The 23,830-nt window shown below is 42.2% G+C and overlaps 1 protein-coding gene across 5 annotated transcripts in view; it reads right to left on the minus strand.

Annotated features, from left to right (window-relative positions):
• PRDM15 (PR/SET domain 15) overlaps positions 1-23,830 on the minus strand; it is a 35,888-nt gene that overhangs the window by 8,790 nt on the left and 3,268 nt on the right. For 3 of the 5 annotated variants that reach the window (XM_032678161.1, XM_032678158.1, XM_032678159.1), the window contains exons 2-16: positions 22,693-22,738; positions 19,482-19,575; positions 15,686-15,839; positions 14,634-14,886; positions 13,398-13,517; positions 10,981-11,079; positions 9,986-10,210; positions 8,433-8,568; positions 7,168-7,349; positions 6,440-6,534; positions 5,470-5,557; positions 3,825-3,992; positions 2,474-2,568; positions 1,230-1,361; positions 672-806 (exon numbers count right to left, since the gene is read on the minus strand). In XM_032678161.1, coding sequence (XP_032534052.1) covers positions 672-806; positions 1,230-1,361; positions 2,474-2,568; positions 3,825-3,992; positions 5,470-5,557; positions 6,440-6,534; positions 7,168-7,349; positions 8,433-8,568; positions 9,986-10,210; positions 10,981-11,079; positions 13,398-13,517; positions 14,634-14,886; positions 15,686-15,839; positions 19,482-19,575; positions 22,693-22,729 — 2,013 coding nt within the window. In that variant the 5' untranslated portion in view covers positions 22,730-22,738. The remainder of the gene's footprint in view (positions 1-671; positions 807-1,229; positions 1,362-2,473; positions 2,569-3,824; positions 3,993-5,469; positions 5,558-6,439; positions 6,535-7,167; positions 7,350-8,432; positions 8,569-9,985; positions 10,211-10,980; positions 11,080-13,397; positions 13,518-14,633; positions 14,887-15,685; positions 15,840-19,481; positions 19,576-22,692; positions 22,739-23,830) is intronic. The other 2 variants (XM_032678162.1, XM_032678160.1) reach the window with 2 other exon arrangements.

Below are 23,830 nucleotides of genomic sequence, written 5' to 3' on the forward strand. Positions count from 1 at the left end.
TCCAGGTTATAAAATGAAGGTAAGAGCTTTCACCAAAATTAAGTGGGCGCTGTGAAATAAGCTCTGATTTCCAGGGGTCAAGTCAGTGGCTTAACCACCAAAACTCCCCTGTCCCTATGTCAGTTTGGCCAATTTACTGAGTAAACTACATTCCAGCAGTACTCCCAGTGCCATCCTGTTAGTGACAGAGCAGCCCAAGAATAAGCAGCCACGCTGAACATAAGCAGCAGTCTTAATCCTCCAAACTGGATATCCACCAGAGGACCATCTGATCTCAGCAAAATCAATTTGTGGACTGTATCATTCAGAAATGCTGTAATGATTTTAGTTGGCACATAATCAAAAGGTGGTTTAAGATCTGAATGCTCCTTATTGATTTGAATGTTCCTTTAGTGATTCTTCCTCCGGTTTTGCTTGTTTCCTTCCACGGGTAAGCGAATATATCTGTATTTCTCTTTGTAAGTGTTTAGCATTCACCTTACAGAACACCACCTAAAGTGTTATGGAATAACATCACTACACAGATTAGAGGTAACAAGCACTGCAGACCTGTGGACTGGCCTTCTCTTTGAAAACCCTTAATGTTATTTAAAATTCGGAATGATTTACAGACATCGCCACTCTCCCATCCCCATCCCAAAACAAGTTAATTTGAAAGTATTTAAAGCTACCTGGCACCTTTTGCAGCTATACTTGTGAGGCTCAGAATCTGCACTTTCATCAGAGTTGTCATCATTTTCCTCTGATGAGATTCCAATTTTACCAATGAATGCTTCTCTCTGGTGATCATCCATGAGGGCTATGTCCTGTGCAGAGTGGGAAAGAACATTTTGTTTTAATAGATTGAACTTATTCTTCAAAAGGTAAAGACCTGTTCACCTTTTGTTGCCATGCAGACTGCCTTGCATTAACAATTGCTGTAATATTATTTATTTAAAATATCATCCTGCTTCATTCAATCCAGGTCAACAAAGTTCCTCTGTCCATGACTACACAACGAATAACTTAATTAATTTTTTTATTCAAACAAATAGTAATAATTTTTTGTGTGTATAAAAGGAACTTTTAATGTAAAGAGACTCGACTGGTACAGTATTACATCTATAAAAGAATCTTCATGACAACCACTGAGTGATACAATTCCCTTTCAATTCAATCCCTTACAATTCAGTGATAACCTAGTTATGTCAGAACAATCTGCCTCTTCTAATTAAATATTAACACAATACCTTAAAATGGACATGAATATGATCTCTCAACACATCCACCCTGAAAAATTTACGTCCACAGATTTCACAAGTGTACTTCTTGTCTCCATGTGTTAGAAGGTGTTTGTTCATGTTGCTCCTACATGAAAATACCTAAAAGCAAAGAAGGAAGGAAGGAATGAAGGCGTTTTGGACCATGTCCAGCAGGGCTACAGTTCTTTGTAATTTATCCAGTGGAGAGCACAGAATATATTTACTGTCTTTTTGATTCATTCTGGCCAGAAACATGTAGGATCTCCTGTTAGCCAGCCAGCAGGCTACCTTAGAAACTGCTGGCATGGCAAAATCCAGGGGCAAAGTTCCAAGGAACTGACTGAAACTGGCCATTCATCACAGATGGACTTCCAAAAAAGCTGCAGCAGAACTACATAGGGTAGAATTAGAAATATTTAGAGTGTCTTTTGAATCATGAATGTTCCACCTGTCTACAAAAAGATATATGCACAAAATCTGCCTTGATTGATATGTAACACATCCAAAGCATCAAAACCAGAGGTCTACACACCAGCTTAAGAGTTGCTCAGGTACATTTTGCACCATGAATCATTAACCATTTATAAAATCACTAGTTAAACCCACACTCTCTGTGATAACAGCAACTTAAGATCATGAGTGCTAAAAGACCCAAATGCAACAATGCCATTACTATGCTATGAGTTCACTTTGATTCCTAGTGGAAAATGATTCCCAGTGCACACAGTCAACTCCAGCTGTTTACATTCAGGCAGAAAAATTCCACTTTAAGTAAACTAAGCCATGAGATTTCACTGACACACACAGGGGCCATGTGTGACACTCCATGTTGTGCTGCATGTCCTGAAAAAAGGTCTTGCCTGAACTTAAGTTTTGTTCTTTGTCCTAACAGCTCCCACCATCACAGTGGGCTTGGATACAATGGAGCTATATAGGCTGTTTAAAGAGCAATGTCTTGACTGGGCTCCACAACCCCACTGGGCAGGCTGCTCCAGTGCTCTGCCACCCTCAGTAGAAAGAAGTTCTTCCTCATGTTGAGGTGGAACTTCATGTGTTTTAATTTACAGCCGTTGCTCCTCATCCTGTCACCGAAGAGAGCCTGGCACCATCCTCTGACACCCACCTTGGAGATATTTATATGTATTGATGAAATCCCCTCTCAGCCTTCTCTTCTCTAGACTAAACTGTGGTATCCTTGGAGCTACAGTGCAGACCTGGCTACACACACCCACCTTCCCACACACGGGGCATCCCGAAGGCTCCTTCTTGTAGCGAACCATGTTCTCCGTGCTGTGCTCAAAGTCTTCTCTTTTCACACGCCTCACCCCTTCACAGAACAGTCCCCATCAAAAAAACAAAACAAAAAAATAAACCATGGTTTTCCACTCCAATCTGCATGTCCTCTCAGGGGAGCACTGGGGAGAAGAGTGAAACACTGGGGAGGCCCTCGATGCAGGATTTAATTGATAACAAAAGGGTGATTTCTCAATTAAAACAGTGTCTTAAGAATATAAAAGCAGTCTCCCAAAGTGATGTGCTATGGCTTAATGGTTATTACACCAACTGTAAAATGTCTGAAAACAGACATTTGCTGTCAACACCAGGAAATAGGCAGATCTAGTAGGCCTTGGTACTTTAATCAAACATTTTCACTAAGAAGAGGGAGAGGAGGGAGAGTCTCTAAGAAGAGACATTAAAGCATCAGCTTTAATGCTCAGTGAGGATTTCAGACCTCTTTCCCTGCTCCTTTTAAGAGGACAGAGGGCTCCAGCTCCTCTGTGACAGCTACACGAGACACTTGGCCATTGCCATTCAGCCCCTTGTCCTCTGGCTCTCCTCTGGTTCGTGACACAAAGGTCTGAATCACAAAAAGAGCCAGTGACAATCAGCTATGCCCAAAACACAAAATTAGACAATCTGGCTCTTCTTTTTAAATCACCTTTGGTTTTATCATCTAAATCACCGAAGGCATTTTAATACATATTTAGCAATCTATGAAGTTTTTCCAGTCTTTCAGTACCTATAACATCCTTAGATGCATGAGATTCTGAACACTAAACTCTCATAATCTCATTCTCATATATTCTCAAGTGTTTGAAAGATAATATCCCACGGCATCCCATTGATACTATATTTATATAGTAGCCACTTCAGTTGTACATGGCAAGTTAATTCTCTGCCTTCAGATTTTCGAGTTACCACACAATTTTTTAAAAAAAGGAAGAATAGAATTCAAACCATAATTAAAATCAGCTAGTCTAAACCACTGCATAACAAGCCAAGCAGCTTTCACATGACTGTTAGTAGCACTGGATTCAATCACATGAGGCTGAAAAAAAAGGCAGGTGCATCTCCTAGAAAGTTTTTCACAGAATTAGACAACTCCCCTGCAAGATCCATGACTATTATTTTTAATAAATGTCACATTTTGCTGAAACTTGCTACTCTGGATCAGGTAACTGACAATAAAATAAGAAGACAGCTACCACTCAGAAGAATCTAATGCACACAGTCATTTCCCTAACTTTCTCACCTCTACTGCTGTTTGAGAGTAATAATTAGGTTGATCTGCAGTAAACTTACCTCCCAAGTGTCTTCTTTGATGGTCTAGCATGATATCCCTCCTGTAGAACATCTTATTGCAGATTTCACATGCAAACTTCTTATCCCCGTGCTTCTTCTTGTGTTTTGAAAGGTTGCTGTTTGTAGAAAAGAATCTGAAACACATCTCACACTGGAAAGTCTTGTCATCTGTAAGCAAGAGAAACCATGCAGAGCTCTTTACAGATGGACAGGGGCTTTGTATGCCTGTGAGGCAGGTAGTTCTTTTGTTCATCATTGCATGGGTTGAGGAGGGAAATGCAAAAGCATGTGTGTTTCTTTAAATTTATTTTTTTTTCAAAGGTAATAAATATATATGATGCTAACCTGAACATGGAATCTAGCATTTTAACTTCCTCACATGGGATATTTCCACTGTGGTCTAGCATACACCAAAATGAAGTTTTGGAATGGATTCTGTTACAACTGATTCGAATATTTAGTGTTGGTACAATCACTAAACACAGAGCAACAGAGCATTACAGTTGTGTCTAAGCACCAGAATATTTCTGCCACCATTGGCTCCTGACACCAGCCAGTATAGAATACTCCAGAATAAGGTATAAAACCTCAAAAATATACCATCACACAACAATAGGCCTATGGGGAATTTGTTTTGTAGTCAATAGTTGAGACCGTTCTTGGAACACAAAAACATGGTCCTGTAGAGGGAACCTGTCAGTGCTGCAGCAATCCCAAAGAAGTTACAATCTGATGCCTTGAAGAAAAGAGAAAACTTTGACCTTTTCAGTCAAAGGTTTGACTTGATGATCTTGGAGGTCTTTTCCAACCTTAATAATTCTGTGATTCTATTCTAGGAAAAACTGCTGCTTGTATTGGTCAGCTCAGAGGGAAAATGAGCTGCTATCCTTGAATAAACAGAATACTGAGGTTACTTGGCACTACTTTCCATTTTGCACAAGGCTGAGGTTTTATACAAGTTGCACCCTCTGAAAGGAAATAAGAAACCCTGCTTTGAATGGTGCCCTAAGGGGCAGTTACCTGGGGGATTCTGGACTGACAGTTATGGTGGGTCCACAAAAGTAAACCAGGATGTCATTTTCTAAGCATAGGATCACCCAGCATAAATAATATGAGTAATCACAAGGGATGGCTATGGGAGAAAAGGACAGGTTCTAGTGACATTAAGAAAAAAACATCTAGAGACACTATTTCCAAGTATAAAATGTGAAAAAGCTGAATAAAACTGAGATTCCAGAAAACTACAACTATTACTAGTACTGATCCCCTTTCCAGTTCCTCTGTTTCAGAGAAATTAGGTGGAACTTAGTTTCAGGAAAGAAAATCAAACAGAGATGGTGACAGGTTATCTGTGAACATACAAATGAAATACCAGTGAGGATATTAAGACAAGTGAGCAGGAGATACTAAACAAAGCAGTACCTAACTGCACAAGCTGCTCTACAGATTATTGGTTACACTTTTCTTATCAAAAAACCTTTTTTTTTTTTGAGGGAAACAGGACAGTTTGTTTCTTGTGATGATGATGATAAAAACCTAAATTCCTACTGCCCTTCTGTAGTTTCTATGCTTAGATGGATTTGTGGACATCTCCCCAAAATGGAGTAGAGATGCCAGAGGAAGTGGAAGAGTTATCCATTCTCACCTGTCCTGCAGTTATGGAATTCCAGTGCACTCTCTACCCGAAAGGCCTTTTCACACGTGGTGCATTTGTACCTGTACTCACTGTCAACCTGAGGATTGCAAACAGGAAGAGTTTAAGTTGGGGAAAAAGCCAAGTCATGTCTGACAGAGAAATTCTGAATCTCAACTACTTTTTCTGCTTTCTGTCTTTGTCAATTTTTTATTCCTTCAAGAGGACATTTAAGTACACATTGATGCAAAATTCTGATGCTGTGTCATCCTGCCATGTTCCTACATCTGAGCTATTAAAAAAAAAAAAGGCCATATAGCTACTATGTTCATGTCACAACCTTCCTGATAACCCCCCAGTCCAACACAGAGACAGAATGTTTGGGAAATAAGATGTGATCTGACTCATCCTCCAGAACAGATGGCAGCAATCTGAGAGCTAAGGACCTTGATGCCAAGCAGAAAAGGGAATATTCACTAATAAGGTGCCACTACAGGTGTGTTATTAATATTCCTATGGCAGCAGCACCAAAAGGCCCTCACCAACAGGCACAGTTCACACTCTTTGCCCACAGCTCACACATTAAAGGACACTACAGGTGGTGATAAATGAAAAACACAGGCAAACAAGACTGGAACAGTCCTATTTAGTACCAGAAACTCAAGTCAGATCTCACTTCTATTGCATCCAGGTCTAGCTAACTCCAGCTTGTCTTGCTGTAACTGATGCCTGAAAGCAACTTTCTATAGGAAATTCGGATATGGAAAAGGGTTTGTATGTGCTCAAAAGCACGTCCACACTTTGCAAATTCATCAAGCAGAAGATGTTACCTCTCCCCTATCAGTCTTGTCTCACTCCCACGGGATCCCTGCTCACAGGGAACCGACCTAAGCTGCCCAGCTGGCACCTGGAATATCACTGTACCTTCCCATCCAAACTCAGCAAGAGCCCAAGAGTCATTTCCAGAGTCATTTCCACTCACTTCGTTTCTGCTGTGCTTGTATGAAACGTGCTGCTTCAAGCTCTCCTTCCTGCTGAACAGCTTTGCACATTCCTCACATTTAAATAGTTTGTCACCTGAGGGGATCAATCAAGATAAAAGGACAGTAGTCAGTGATTGATTATAACCAACTCCAAGCAAGACAGGGGAAACCAAAGCACATGCAAACTGCAAACAAACAGGCTAGTGATGAAAAACAGTAATTCAGGAGATCTAAATAGTGGATTTTAACCATTTCCAATGATTTTGTTAAGCTCCCCCACCCTTTTTCGGTGATTATTTTTCAAGGAACCCTTAGAATAGGACACAGATCCCTGGAACTGCAGATCACAAGCTAAAAAGCACTCAGCTGACATTTACACAGCTCTGTTACCCATGTGCCTGTGAAGGTGAGGGTGATATATATATATGCATGTATTTTAAGGCAAGAATAGTTTTGGAATAAACAGTGCATCCTTGCCCTTACTTAAAAGATGTACTCCATTCAAATTTTAAATACTCTAGCTTCAGCTTTCAGCTGTTATCTTCTCATGCTTTGGTCTGCATAACTAAAAGAGTTTCCTAGAGAGAGTCAAGAGAAAGAAAAAAGGAAAAAGTAGCTCTCTTATAGCTACGTATCCCAATACATAAAATATCCCAGCTATTTTACTCAAAGGTGGAAGCAACAAGAGACAAAACGAATCCCCAGGTGAGGTGAAGAGCAAACCCACCATGAGAACGGATGTGCCTGCTGAGGTTGCTGCTGTTCTGGAAGATCTTACTGCAGATACTGCACTGATAGACCCGCTTGTGCTCCCCAAGCTGCTTTATCAGCTTCCGCCGTATCCTGTGTCTACTAGAGAGAATTAAACTTCTTTTGAGGGACATGGTGTTTTGGTGATGAGCAAACCTACTGGATCAGAGAAAAAGGCAGGGACTGAAAGGTATCCCACAGGTTGCAAGAGAGTTCCACCAGCTGGCAGAAGCTGGAGGAGTGTTAATGCTCAGCTCCTGGCAGGAGAGAGGGAGGGAGGGAGCCTGGATGGAGCTTCCTCAATGCCAAGGTGCCCCCCCCCCCGGCCACCCCCTGGAAGCAGCAGATGCCAGAGTGTGTCTCATTCCAGATTATCTTCACCCAGCACGAACAAGGCAAAAAGTAGCAGCAGATTCTCTTTGCAGGCCCCCTCAGAGGAACAGCAAGGATCTGTTCTGCTCACCCTCTGAAAACACCAGTGCTATTTCAGCTTGGAAACCTTGGCAGTTCCCAGGCAAAAGGCATTGCCAGGCAGCAGCACTGTGCTATTTCCCAGGACAACCACACTCTGAAATGCATTTTCGATGGCTCTGTGTCTGCTAAGAACTTTAATATATAGCATTACTAACTAATTTTGAAAAAATCAAGTGCTTTATTATAAAAAAAAAAAAAATAATTCAAGAGGCCAATTTTACCAAGACAAAAAGACAAAAAAGAATCCAAATTAATCAAACGATACTTAAGAGTCTCCCTGAGGTTCTGTTATACCTAAGTTTTCCCCTCCCACTGCTTTAAATCTGAAGTATCACACAAAACCAACATGAAGTCATTCATGAGTTAAGATGACAAGCAAGACTGAATAATAATAATAACAGTTAGCAAATTGGGGTTTTTAGCAAAAATTTCTTTGCCTGTCTTATCACCAACGTTCAATGCAGCTTGCAGCTGCAGGAGGCTTTTGGAACCACACTGAATAAAAGCAGCACTGTGATGGAAAATGAAATTCTCATTTATGTTCCAAAATTCTACCACCAATATCACACCATCTTCCAGTGCACAGGTCATCTTTGTGGCACTCAAAAGTCAGCTCTTCTAGTTGCAGCAGCAGCAGCAGCATCATAATCACACAATTTTATGCTGATAAAAAAGAGCATCTGTGGGCCCAGAAGTCTAGCAGAGCTGCTACATGCTACATAATCTTAATTAAACCCAAGAGGAAATCCTGCATCCCAGAACACTTACTTTGTCACTGAACTGATGCTATTTGTGGTGCTAGGCATCTTTCCTAAAACCAAATCCATAATCCTCTCCTCTGCAGGTGGAGGCAGGGCTAGCTCTTCTGGAGGGAGCTCAGTTACAATGTCAGCCACATGATCCACTGCAAGCACACCATAAAAATACAGCATTAATGTGGACAGCTAGAAATACAACCTCAAATGTAGAATTTGTAACAAGATGTGGCAACGGACAAATTAATCGTCCGCAAACACGTTCACAGAATCATAAAACAGGGTGGGTTGGAAGGGAGCCTTAAAGGTCATCTAGTCCACCCCCTCTTGCCATGGGCAGGAAGGTCTCTCACTAGACCAGGCTGCTCAGAGCCCGATCCAAACTGCCCTTGAATGTTTCCAGGGATGGGCATCCACCACCAGTCTGAGCAACCCATTCCAGCGTTTCACCACCCTCACTGCAAAAAACTTCTTCCTTATATTTAATCTAAACTGTCCTTCTTTTGGTTTAAAGCCATTCTGCCCTTGTCTTATCACACAGGCCTTGCTTAAGGTCTGTTCCCTACTCTCTTACAGGACAAATTTAGGCAATGGAAGGGGCTCTCAGGTCTCCCTGGAGCCTTCTACTTCTCCAGGATGAACAACCCCAGGTCTCTCAGCCTGTCTTTACAGGAGAGGTCTTTGTAGGTCTCCTCTGGACCCAGTCCAATAGCTCCATGTCCTTCCTGTGCTGAGGAGCCCAGAGCTGGATGCAGCACTCCAGGTAGGGTCTCATGAGGGCAGAGAAGAGGGTCAGAACCACCTCCCTCGAGGGCAGCCCAGGACATGGCTGTTTTCTGAGCTGTCAGCACACTCATGTCCAGCCTCTCACCCACCAGCATCCACCAAGTCCTTCTCAGATGGGCTGCCCTCAATCCCTTCATCCCCCAGCTTCTTCTGAGACCACCACCTTGCACTTCTTGAGCCTCATGAGGCTGCCAGATGTTATTTGTCAATGACAAATAATGCATTGCTAACAAGCCACTTTCAGGTCAGAGCAAGTGGCTGCTGAATGACAAGTAAGATGTAGCCAAAATCTCACAGGGAGGCCTAATTTCTTACCTTTCCAACCTGTCACTAAAGCGTCAGTTGGCCATGCATTGTAAAATTTCCTACTAGAACTTCCCTTCAAGGAAGATAATGCCCTGAAAAAGGCCTCTTTCAAGAATAAACCTTAAGGTCAAGAGGAAGATGTCTCCTCTTGAGAGGGAAGATACTTTCTCTCCTGTTCCTTCCTGCAGAAAACAAGGCAGGTCTCATAACCACTACCCCGTGTTTCTCTGGGACTCTCTATTACTAAAACCATCACAGGAGAATGCAGGCAATCTAAATGTAGGTCCTGCAACATCCAGCACAGACAAGGCCCTTGGAGATAATTAACAAAGCCTGTTAATTGTCTGCTTTGCTGGTCTAACTAAAAACCTCCACCTCTGTGCTACTTTCTAGGCCTTCCTGAGAAGCATCAATACAGATGTATGAGCGGATATATTCCTTAACATTTTCTCATTTTCTTAAGTTCTCTTTTACCTGCAGGATCTTTCTCTTCATCAACGACAGGAGGTGCTTCTGCTTTTGGTGTTTTGGCCTTTCTCCCCCTCCTGGCCTTTCTCCTGGAGTCTGTGCTGGCACTGGCTGCATCACTGGGCTCTGGTTGGTCCGTGGGGGGAGCCTCTGCTGGCTTCTCTGCCACAGCATCATTTGGGCTGGGCTGGGGGGCACCTTTGGCTTGTTCCAGGTGACTCAGCAAGTGCTCTGATGGGAAAGAACAAGAGAGTAAGGAGGAAAGAAACTGTCATGAAATAGTCCAATGGATCCAGTTGAAGCCCATCTATCAGGTCCACCTCTCTTTGCAGAGACTCACTTCAAATTATTTCAAAAGCAGTCCCAATACCTTCCTAAATAAGAGCATATCATTTATTTAACACTGACACAATTACAGGAACTGAATTTTTTAGGAGATTTGTTGGATATCACTGTTGTGATATCTAGTAAGGTTGTGCATACTAATAACAGGTACATTTTTCCAAATGCCCAAGTTATTTAGGGGCCTAAGCCCCCTTTTCAAAAACAATTCATTGAATGGTCAGAGCTTCTAAATATTTTTTTTTTAAAACTGCATAATATAGCTGCAAACAAAATGCAGAAAAAAATAAGTATCTCATTACCTTTACTAAATATGTGCCATAAATACCAGACAGAAAATATTACGAAGTATAAGCTGGCATCACTGACCTTCCACACTGCTCATTCAGCTCCCCATCCTTGATTTTCCTGATAGTCACATGTCATCTTCTAAACAACAGTTTTATTTCTTCTAGATTCAACAATAAAGTTGTTTGCCCAGAGACTGACCACTCACATCCAAAATATCACTGTTTTACCTTCCCTGCTACCCTTTTTCTTAAAGGAACACAAAAACTAAAACCTTTATCTTACTGCATCGTGGATTGTCATGGCTGTGGAAGAGCAGAATTCTGCTGATGGTTCTCAGTATTCTCTCATGAATTTCTAGCACTTCTTACCTGTCAGCAGCTGAGGCTCCTGGAAAGCAGATGAACACACTTTACACATCCACTGGCTGGGCTTTGCTTCTGCTGCTCCACTGCCTTCCGGAGTGTTCACTAAATCACAGCAAGAAGAAATACTGAAACGCCTTGGAAAGGGAAAGGTGGCAAATCCCTGTGGCTTTATTTATCTTGCAATACCTCACTGAGTATCACAGGTTACAATTTAAGCAGTATAAAAGGCCCATGGGGGCAGCTGGGATCACTTCAGGATTTTCCAAACATGAACATTTGAAACACCAGAAGATATTAAATGATGCCAGGAGAGAGTATCAGTGCTCTTGTAAAGTCCTGAGGGCTCCTTTTTCACTTTCTAAAGAACTGTGTTTATGAAAGTCATGATATAATGCAATTTTTAGCACCTTTAAAACTGGAGTTACCAGTGCTCTTCTGAGTCAGCTGAGGAAAGAAGCAGGAGAAGCCTCCTTGTTCTCTGTGAAGAGCATTGCAGAGTAAGAACATTTGGATTAATGGAAGTAAGGGTGAAGACAATGAAAACCTGGGTTTGAGCAGTTCCATTAATCAAATGTGCTATGAAACCACCATATTAATGTTTTGATTTAATGTTTTTTCAAGTTCAGGCCATATAGCGAAAACAAAGAAGAAATTAGGAGGAAAATGAAAAAAAAAGAGGAAAATGGTTACTCTGTTCACAGACCATTGTATTTTAGTCCTTGAATAATGTGTCTGAATTTGTCAAGAGGAACCAATAAATCTGGACCAATTCAGAGATTTTTTTGGCTCACACAAAGCTGAATATTCCACAGTGTACAATACTCCCTCAGAGGAGAAGGATGACACTGAAGTTTGGGTAAGTGAATGGCAGCACAGGGAATTCAAACTGTGCTTCAGTTTCTGCCACAGATTTCCTGGATGATCATTAGCAGGTCAGTTCATCTCTCTCTGCCTGAGGACCCCATCTGTGAGGGGACAATAAAGTTCTTCCTCCTTTTCAGTGTTGGCTCTTAAACCAAAATAACAGATTCTCTGAGGCAGAGGCTGTTCCCTGCTACAAGTTATGCTCAACATTCTGCACTACAGGGGTGTGATCTCATCCATGCTGTAATAAATAAATAAATAAGAAACTACTAGATAGTACAGCAACAGAAATTCCTTCTTCACAGGGTACATAAAGAACTTCTTGAGAGCTCTGTCCAGGAGGACAAAACCAGCAAACCTAAACCCCAAGATTCTGCATAACTGAATTTTCCCTGACTCTGCACTTCCTTTGCTCTTCAGCTGCCTCCAGCAGTAAGCCCAGAAACCCTAGATATGCTCTGGTTTGTCAGGAAGAGTCAGGTCCTGTTTAAGTTCCCACTTCCTCAGGCTTCTAGGGAGGCTTCAGGGCAACGTGGTTTACTTGGAACCACAGATCTGTCAGTTGGCAACTGCTTTGCATGACTTGAGGCAAACAGTCAGAATCAAAAGGAGAATATTTTGGTTTGGAAGCACCGAAACACGACATCAGTGGGAACACTTTAGGGTTCCCAAAATACAACAGGCAGCATTTTGTTTCTACTGAAGTTGGACTTTCAGACAGCAGGATGAAGGATGTGGGAGGGGCTGTTGAAATTCTTCATAATTTACCCCTAGAAAAATCAATAATGCCAAGCTCAAAGACAACTCCCCAGTCGACTTCCCATTTTTAGCTGTGAGAGTTACCAATAGGAACAAATGGATCTTCTAAAGAATTAATTTGTACACATCTGCAACAACTCTCCTCTTGGCTACTTTTAGTATTAATAAGCAAAATTTAGGAAAGTGACCTTTTAAAGAACAGGCCCAGAATGGTTTTCTTTGATCCTGATCTCCACACTGCGTACTCTGACTGTCCTATTTCCTCAGCCATATGTTCTTTGCCAAGAGTATCTGTACTGCTTAAAAATTTATTTAAATTTGAGTTCCTGTACTCCAGAACAGTCTCAACATGAATAGGCTTATGGTATTATTGTAATTTGGGGATGGCCAGTATTTTTGTAATTTCCAAACTGTTCTTACACCTACCCAACAGTCTCATGTTTTCTTCTGGAACCTGATCATTTGAACTGTTACACTTTGCACAGGGAGTCTGAAGATTTTCTTTAGGATTGCCCCCACTCCAACACCAACCACCTCCAAAGTCAGGAGCAGTTGTGTTTTTCATGAAAATCACCTGCCTAAAGGTTTGGCCTCTCTGTTTCTTTTCGACCTGCATATGTATTTTAAGCACTGTGCCCATGAAAATTAAAATCCAGACTTTCAAATCCTCTCTGAATTAATATTTGCTGTAAGATATATAGCCATATATATACAATTATATACATAGAACTGTTAGACCTAAGAGCTCTGTAGATCTGCTCTCTACCTCCTTAAAAAAAACCTGTAATTTTGCCTACCTGCTGGATCAGCTGCTGATATGCTGGATTTCTTCGGTTTTTTATGGGGTAAGACAGCAGAAGATTTTGAAGAGACCTTATTCCCCTCTTTATCAGATTCCATCATTGCCAAGCACACATCTGTGAAGAGGAAAACCAGTTCATCTTCTTTACTTTCCAGACCTTTTGATTCTGCTGCTCTGTGCTGAGAGCAGTAACCATAGTTGTGGTGGTTTGAAACCACCACAACAGTCAAAAAGTTTTACTCTGTAACAGGCCTGCAAATAACATTTTCATGTAAAATTTTAACCAGGATCTTCTTATACCTGAATCTCATGCAATGTGCCTTTAATATTTTGGAGTGTACAGTGAAAGTGCTGAACAGAAAGAGCAGGACATAAGTAATATTTTTAAATGCCCATATCCATGCAATAATACATGAACAGGTTAAACTAAAGAGGAAAAGGATGAAACCTCTCAATATCAACCAAAAAAATCTCGTAATTCAGAAACCTGTTAACTGCAATAATTCAGCTGTAGCACTTGAGATTCTGCTTATGATCAAGATTCAGCCATAAAGCTGATGGCAATGGCCTCTCCCCAAGCATTTGTCACCCCAAATTATACTCAGCATAGCAGTAATACCATTCAGGGAACACTCCCAACTCCAGAGCAGGAGGAAAACACCCTTGCAAACAAAGGGGCAGAGGAACAGCAGAGTTCTGGCAATTCTAATTCAGATTCTAAAAAAATCCGCTGCCTTTCTTTCCAATGCACAAACAGTCATGTGGATCTTATTCTAGTGGGTCCCATGTCTTAAGACAAATGTCTTAAGTTATTTCAGAACTGTGTAACAGTTTTGTGCAAAACCAAAACACTTTCACTGCAACTGAAGGGGAATGGCTTCCTTAGAAAATCTGCACATATGTTTAGACTTCACTGATACTCGAGTTCCTTTGCCCTTCTACCCAGAAAAACAGAAATGCAACCACCAATTCTTTAGTTAAGAACTATTTATCCAGTTTGTTCACTCTGAAGAGGCTCAGTCACCAACTAGGCCGTCTGTTTTCAAAAACTTGGCTGCACCATGGTGAAGAATCTGTGCTTTCTTCTTGCAGGGCACCCCTGTATGCAGGTTAGCCTGACTCAGGGGGCAGAGCCTACTGGATAAACAGCCCTGTCAACTACAACAGCAAGGGACCGTCAGTCCCTGTAAGCACTGGGCCCTTAGGAAGGAAGAAAGGCCCCCACACATACCATTGGCAACACTAGGGACCTGCTTCAGCACTGGCTTTTCCATTTTTTTGGCGTAAAAAGCTGCATACCACACTCGCAGCTCAGTCCCTGGCGGGATATCCTGGCAGGTGGTGAAGTAAATGTCATTGTCATGCTGGAAGGCAGTTAAGTTTTGATGCTCATACTCGGTGGCCGGTCGCACCATCATCATCCAGTTGCAATCGTCCTCGTTTGTGGTGTCAAAATACACCAGGGGCCCATCCTTCTGGAACACCTACCAAGAAAAACACGTGCATGTAATAAAACCCCCCGATAAATAACACAAAGTCAAGGAAGATTTTTATTTCCTGCTTTTGCAATGGCTTCTTTTCAGCATACACCAGAGACAAGGCAAGCGCCAACGCTGGCACGAGGCGTGTTTCATTTATCAGTCACACCTTCAGATGGGTAAGTCTGAGACAGACTACCAGGAGCAGGATGGGAACAAACTGACTTCCTATCCCAAGAATTCTTGCTACAGCCACCAGTTTCTCAAAAATTGGCTGGATGCAGGAGGATGGAGTGAAACACGCCGTGAAACACCCATCAGCCCAAGTCACATTCCTAAGTCTTTACTTCTGACTTAGGTATCAGTGAAAACTAAGACTGAATTCCATTTTTAGAGTAGCATTTTTCCTGCCAAAACTTGTCAAGAGAGGAATAAAACAAATGCAAGGCAGAAGAAAAAACTCAACTTATTCTGCATGTTCCATAAAGCTAAACAATCCAGTTGAAGAGTCTCATTAACTGCCATAGTTGTTGTCCCTCCTGTATCATCACATGCAGAAGGTGAAAGACAACCAGTTTTGCTGACTGTACCTCTTATAACACTTCAAACACAGAATGATCCACTAGTTTGGTTCTTCTGTGCCTTGCCCAGAGATTGTTTCTTTAACTCATCCATTACAGAGCACACCTAAAAGATGTTCCAAATAATCCCCCTACATACACTTTTTTCCATAGTTTCAGATGGCATAAATCCATCACAGGTAAAACTGATGGTTTGTTCTTGATTCTCACGTGCTGTGTCTCACCTTCAGGGGAAAAACTGATTCTTTTTCCACCTTGAGAACTCTCTTGCACTCAAATGGGCCGAACTGGGTGCGTTTCACCAGCTGGGTCAGAGCAAACACTCCTTCAGTCCCATCTTCCAGTTGCCTTATCTCCAAATTAGAAGGCAGAGATGACCTAAAAATTGAAGAGAGCCTTAAGAAAAAAATAATTACCCATGGGACAACACTGCAGGAACCCATGAAAGAAAGAAGTCAACATGTATTTCTCCAGTCTCTGGTAACAGCAAAGTTTTCTGATCAACACACCCTAAGTTCTGTGAGGGTTTATAAATAGAGGAAAATAACTACCAGCAGTGGAGGAGGGACAAATCAGTGATTACTTGAGAAAGCTCAGACTGTGTAAGTCCAGGAACCTACGTGGACTGGCTGCACCTGAGAATCCCAAGAGTAGTCCAATACCATACTGAGACTACTCTCAATTGTCTTGGAAAGACCATGGGCATCAGGGGAGGTGTCTGATGACTCCCCCTCTACTCTGCCCTCACGAGACCCCAACCTGCAGTGCTGCATCCATCAGGAAAGATGTGGACCTGCTGGAGTGGGTTCAGAGGAGGCCACGAGGATGATCAGAGAGCTGGAGCAGCTCTGCTGTGAGGAAGGTCTGAGAGAGCTGGGGTTGTTCAGCCTGGAGAAGAGAAGGCTCCAGGGAGATCTCACTGTGGCCTTTCAGTGGGCTTATAAAAAACAGAGAGTGACTTTTTTGCACAGGTGGATGGTGACAAGGGGCAATGGTTTTAAACTAAATGAGGAGAGATTTAGATTAGATATTGGGAAGAAATTCTTTCCTTTGAGAGCAGTGAGGCACTGGAACAGGTTGCCCAGAGAACCTATGGATTCCCCATCCCTGGAGGTGTCCAAGGACAGGCTGGATGGGGCTTTGAGCCACCTGGTCTAGGGAATGGCATCCCTGACCATGGCAAGGGAACTGGATGATCTTTGAAGTCCCTTCCAGCCGAAACCATTCTCTGATGGTGACTGAAGAAAGACAAATGTTGCACCCATCTTCAAAAAAAGGATTATATTCCAAAGGGAACTACAGGCTGATTTGCCTCACTTCAGCCCCTGGGAAAGCCATGGAACAAGACCTTTTGGGAGGCATTTATGGGCACATGAGGAGAAGGTGGCTGGAAAGAGTCCCAACTGAATGAATAAGGGCAACTCATGCCTGACAAACTGTTTGTTTTCCAGGACAAAATGACTGGCTTTGTGGACAAGGGAAGAGCAGTAGATGTCATTTCCCTTCAACTTAAGGGAAATTACTTTTTTTTAGGCTTTCAACAATTCTCTCTGTATCCAAGTTGGAATGTTATGGTCTTGGATGGGTACACAACTACTAGAGGACATAACTCATTGGGTGGTCAGGCTTAGAGGGTCATGATCAATGGTTCTTTACCTGGAGGCCACAACAACTGGGGCAACTGATGGTTCCCCTCTGCTCTGCACTCATGAGATCCTAATGATTTACTGCCTCCTTTTTTGGGCTCCCAGTACAGGAAAGACATTAAAAATGGGCTCATGGCAAAAGCAGAAGGGACAATATGCATAAAAATGAGTGGTTCAGCATGGATGTTAGTTCTGACTGGAATATCCTGAGGCCTCTTCCCAAATTAATTATCCTACATATCCTTGGTTATGATCATGCTTACTTTAAAAAATAAACTATATCCCTCCCCAAATTAACACTTTACAGACTTATGCAGATCAAAAGCTTCCCATCTGCCTTGTACATCCCCTATTACAAATACTGATACATTGATCACAAGTACTTCTGTGCAATAAAGATTGTTACTACACAGAATACACAGAAAACATCTTCCCAAAAAAATCACTGTATTGGTTTTACAGACCCCAAATGCAACTCTGTTTTTTCATGTCTGTGCTAACAGATGAAAAGCTAAAAATAATCAGACAGACTACTGACTACAAAAGTTGACACTGGCAGAACTGCTTTAGTGTCTACATGAAGAGAAATACAAGATAAGCAAATTAATTGAAAAAAATGTTTTCAGTTTTAAACATAGAATAAGCAATGTTAGAGACAGTGAAGTTCAGGAGATGTTTCTCAACACTTCTTTTATAATCTTTATGGTTTATTCATTTTATCTCTTCATTAGGACAGAGGAAATAACAATTGTGGTTAAACAACTAGACTGTTTTTTAAGAGTCATATCCACTTTGTGGTTAAATTTGCCCTCAACCTCAGACAACTCACTCTCTCAGCTACTGTTCCCAGATGTAAAATAAAGCTTGCCCTTACATTTCTTCTTTCCTTTTCTTATCTTACCTGATTTCAGTTGTAAACTGTTCAGGAAAATAAATACATTTTTCTGTTATACAGTTAGTTTTAAATTCTGCTTTCAAATCTGCTGTCCAGCAGCCCAAACTTCCACTAGGGAAAACTTGGCATTTGAATGTCAAAAAAACCCCCTGAAAACCAGTGCAAGCACCACATTTGCAAACAGTCACAGCTGGAAGTTCTGGACACTGTGGTAATTAACTTTCCACCATACAAATAAGTAAGAGCATTAAATTGCAAGGAAAAAGAAAACAGAAAAAAGGTAAGAAATAACAGTCATTCAATCTGTGTAGTGCAGGCTGGAACTTACTGCACTGCCCAGATTCTGTGTGTAAGAAAAGTGCCTCCATCCCCAGTTTCTGTTGTTCCTATTTTGAAACTACCCCCAAAGACAAAGCACCTCTAGTGTCAGGGCTGTTAACCATTAACATCTGCTGCAGCAGATCATCCTTGGCAGGCTTTTCCAGGCACAGGAAGGTGCTGCCTGGTAGGAGCTGCCAGAGCAGTTCCTTTTCCAGAAAACCAGTGACAGCTCCTGCACAAGTGCTGCCAGTGTACAGGGTGGGACACCAGCAGCATCCTGCCCCACGTGGCACATCCAGTATTTGTTACAAAAATATCCTGGGAATACACACTACGGCCTACAGAGCCAGCAGGTGCCAAACTTGCTGCCCACATGCCCATGTTTTCTGCCTGTGACTTCCCCAAGGAGAAATACAGAAGCCTTGAGCACATTATATAATCCATTTGAACTCCATTTGAACCCTCTTCCCTTTTTGGATTTGTACTACGTCTTCACAATAGCTGGTTCCTTTCCTGAGCCTTACATTTTACGTCTTAATATGAATTTTGCTGACAACGCCTGATTGTCTTTCTCTGTAAAAACCACTACTCAGTGTTGTTTGCTCCCAACTACATTTAGTCTGTTTGTTTCTTTTGGCAAACATGAGCGTTTCTGCTGGGCTGTCACAGATTTTCTGACAGAACTATTACCCCTAATCATTCCTAAAGACCCACAATAATGAGAACAACTTGTTTTGCTTCTAAGCGGAGGAATAATGGAGTTCATACCAAGCAGGAGGATACAGCACGAACGAGAAATCCTCACACACTTCTCTGAAACTAATACAGTGCATCTGAGGAGGGGAAAATGTGGCAGGTACTCAACCAAGACAGGAGTCATCACCCCATCTGGCACTACCTGACTTTTTGCCAGAAACCTCTGCGGAGAAACCAAATCCTGATGAGCAGCAAGTTATTTTTTTGGCTTCAGTTCAGTACAGCACTCAAGTGTGTGCATCAATTTTTCTATTTAATCAAGGCCATGTGCTTTCCATAAATTTCTGCAGCCCACTGGGACTTTGCTTTCCAGCTGTCAGCGACACCCATTAGCCAGCAGATATGTTTTAAAGGACTAACAGGGGTGTTGGGTTAGGCAGGACTAATTCAAACATTCCTTACCTTGCCCTGCTCAAGACAAAGGAGTCTTTGACTGTCACCACTGGGCCCAGCTCAGGACACTCTGAATCATGGTACTGCCCACAGTCCTCACACCCTGCAAGGAAGCAGAGAGAAAAGGTTGATAAAACACTTCTGTGAGACAGCCACCTCCTTCTTCCAAGCCAAACCTGGCACCAGGCAAAATACATACATAGAGAGGCAGATGTTTATTTGTATTGCTTAAAAGAACATGAATAATTGAACATGGAGTTGATAGCTGGCACCTGCATAGGTGAGATAACACACACTGTGATCAGTGCTATCAGAAGACAATTGTTTAAATTCTCTCTCAGAGGGAAAATAACTGCCTTACATCCACAGTAAATATTCTGCTTAAAGATGGCATTATTCTTCAGATAAAGTGCTATAACATGTAGCAGATAAAGAAAACCACATTACTACCTTCCCCAGAACCTGGTTTTTTAGAAACAGCTTGGCTAATGTGGTGCTTTCAGTGACAGGAGGCATAAATCAGTACCAGAACTGGCACAGACCTCAGCACAAGCATGTTTTGGGAGCCCAGCTCTGCCCAGAGCCATGCCTGGCCCACACACACTTCTCACCCACAGAGCAGGGAGACAGACCTCTAAGATACCTTCTGGTGCCTTTCCAAACAAGTCATCTGGCTGCACAATACACTTAGTTCACTGTCAGTTTACCTAAATTAACTTTTAGTTTAAGTGGCTGTAAATTACCCAGAACTGAGTGGTTCCTAAGAAACCATTTTCAGACCACGATAATTTGAGGCTTTCTAAAATAAGCAAACTTAACAGGATTCCAAATGCATATACATTGCTTTGCTGTGAAAAAATAGCTGCCAAACTGCCCTGCCTGGTCAGCTGCTGACACAGCTTCAGAGGAGATCATCACACAGGGGTTATATTCCTGTAGTGCCATTTCCACCTGAGCTCCACACTTACAAGGGCAAGTCAGGTAACCACAGTAAAGATGCAAAGAAGAGGATCACTACACCTTGTCTGGGAAGAGACATGACAAAAGCCATGTCATTCCAAGGTATGTCCCCTCTGGTAAAGCTACTCTGAACTCCTGACTGGAAACTTTTCTCCCCCAGGTATTTGTCCCAGTGAATAAAAGGACTTTTTCTAAAACAGGGGATCCCAAACTGCAATACACAGCTCCATGTTGTTTCTTCTTCTGGCAACAAAAACAGCTTAGCAATGAAAATTCACATATATTTGACAAACTGCAGTACTGACTGATGCAACCCCCAAGCCTGGCTGCTGCCTCCTGTTTGTGCTGCCTTCTGATGAACCGAGGAACGAGACAACCAGCTCTTCCCATCAGTTTATTTTTCAGCTGAATTAATTTCCCAGTCTGGCTTGCTGTACAGCACCAGACAGTTGTGTCAGAGCAAAGAATCCGTGGGGAAGTTCCATCCATGCAGCACCAGCATCTAAACTCAGCCTACAGCTGTCCTGTTTACTGTCCCACCATCCCCACTCCTTTAGGTGAGCCTGTAGCTCACACTGTGCTTAATATTCCTGAAATAACCTGGGCTAAATACAGATTTCCCAAAGCAGAGAGGAGCCACACTGGAATGTGTAAACCAGACTGCTGAAAAAAACTGGATTATCACCCACAAAGGGCTGTCATAACCAACGAGGACAGGAAGGAATAGCCAGAGCAGCAGCTTCTCACACAGGCTTTGCTGTCAAAGGAAACTTTGTGTTTTTCTTTTCTCCTGATTGCATCAAGGCACTCCTCACTTCTGCAAAGATAAGCCACTGTATGGGTTCAGACTGCACTGTCCACAATTACATGCAGGAATAAAACACACATTCCTCTCCCTCCTCTGCAGAGGAATGACCAGATCCAGGGGAATATGACACTGACATTGTGTGGCATGTCTCAATATCCAGGGGATACCTTACAGAAACCAAGAGATTACAGCCACAGGAGAAACAAAAATTAGCATGGGAATAAGGATAAAATACCTCCAGGGGGGACTGTATTCACAGACTCCTATAAAAAAATATTCCAAAACTCTCTTGTCTATGAAATATGTACTCAAGGTTGTTAATTCTGAGAGTGCACAGTATCATTTGTAACAACTCACTTTTTCAGAACATAAGCAGTCCCCACATCCCATGGGAAAAACTAATTACGGAGAGCACAAGAAAACTCGAGACATTCAAAGACCACAGACTTCACTGTGACTTTCTATCCGTGCAATTAAGGAATGGCATCACATCTCCGTTCTTGTTGCTATCCACCAGAATCTTTTTATGAAGGGGAAGACAAGGTAACTTCACCACTGGTATCTGCGACTCAATAAAAATGCCAGCAGTCAACACTATTTTTGAAGGAATCTGTGGTGGAAGGGAAAAGTGGAACTTTCTGATACAGTTGCCATAAGGTTAAAGTGCACCCATCAGGGGTAAAATACTGTGGATCCAAAAACCAAGGACACATTCTGGGCCCCCTCTGCTCACACAAGTAGGTAAGTGGACTCTGCATCTCTTAATTTTTTTTCACAGCGACACCAGATCCTGCATGTCCAGACAGGTAACAAAGGCAAGGCTGCAGGGCTAATGTGCCACTGGGAAACGAGCTACTGGCCAAGCTCCACCAAGGATGGGACACTGCCCATCACACTCCCTGGCACACCACTGCTGCAGCCTTCCCTCACTCACCACGATCCCACGAGTCCAGATCCCAGGCACATGGGGTTACACAGAGGGCAGAAACACGAAGCACAGGCAGTGAATGCCACGAGTGAGACTTGTCAGAGCAGTTGGTGCATCTCAAACTGGGCTTGTTCTGAAAGAATAATGAGCCTGCCTCCCCCTCCTGTGGAGGTGCAGATCTTCAGGTCAGGCCAGAGGTCACAGTTCCTCACAGACACCTTGGGGTTGCTAAAGCTGGCTGGATAAACAAAGGCTTACACTGGTGTTAGGCCTTCAATCTCACTTACTCCAGCCATGAAAAAGCTGTTCTGCTCACTCACATTCAGAGGTTTCCTTGTGTGTTTGCCAACAGAATCAGAATGTGTATGCTTCAATTACACACCCTCCTCTCTATTCCTCCATAAGCTTCTTTTAATAAAATATTTTTCTAAATAAAATCTTAGTTTGTTTTAGTCTTTAATTTCAAACATTCTGAGTAGACAAGCCACACAACATGAGAGTCAGATCTTTTTCCTGATACTTACAAATAAACATAATCTCATCACTGCCATCTTCAGCCATTTTTTAAACCTGCCAAAATACAAAAGATGAAGTTAGTTCCGAATGACTTTTACTTTCCATATTATGTAAACATCCCTTCGTAAAGTAACAATGTTGACTGGCCGAGAGCACACCCAAACATATTAATGTCCCTGCAGGAGTATCAATGGAAAGTTAAAGAAAGTAAAGTCGTTAAAACCCCCAGTGACTGCAGAAACAAGGCCCCATGCAACATTTTCCTGAATAGTAGCTTAAAAAGATTATCTCTGAAAGGCAGATTACTTATTTAATAAACACAATAATCCTAAGAACCTAAAAACTGCAGGTAAAGTCACAGATTTGTTCTAAAGGTTAAGGTTTATTGAGGTAATGAGCATCAGAAAACCTGGGAAAACAAATCCCATCTCTGACACTGGCCTTCCATGAAACGGTAACTCATCAATTTGCTTTCATGGTTAAATAAGGATAATCTACATTCATTTCATTTTTGTTGGCCTGTATTTATAGACTTGCATGAACACTATGTATTGCTCCTCAATGATTAAATTATGGCAGAAAGTCTGATTATTTATGGCTAAGATCACAACAGCAGGTAGCTCTCCCTTTTCTAACCATGAAAAGGCTCCCCTCTTCAAATAAGCAATTTTCCCAATAACCCAGTAAGAGGCAAAGCAACACGAAAATCGTGACCCAAGTCTAAGAGAGATGAGGCTCCAGAATCAGAAAGCATATTGGTCAAGAAGAAAATAGGAAGGAGAAAGAGAGAACCTGTGAGAGGGAGGAGGACAAGAGGAGAGGAAACATGACACACCAAACTATCAGAGCCCTGTTTGAAAATAGATAAAGCATTTGCTACTACTGCAACAAAAGTCAAGCCAAAGATATGCACAAGAACAGTCATTACTCAGGATCAGGGCAGGAGCAGGACTCTCTCCATTAGTTTACTCTTGAAGACTGATGCTCCATGTGCTCTGCCTGGCTGGGCTGTGGAAATAGGCCTCAGGTTGGAGCCCAGAGCAGCAGCTACTTCTGCACAGGTACCTCTCAGCACAGGTACTACACAATCCATTTCACTGCTTCAGGAAGGATTCCACACTTGTGCCAAGTGTGCTGCTAAAGCCT

This window comes from Chiroxiphia lanceolata, chromosome 2, assembly GCF_009829145.1.
Source record: "Chiroxiphia lanceolata isolate bChiLan1 chromosome 2, bChiLan1.pri, whole genome shotgun sequence".
NCBI classification, from domain to species: Eukaryota; Metazoa; Chordata; class Aves; order Passeriformes; family Pipridae; genus Chiroxiphia; species Chiroxiphia lanceolata.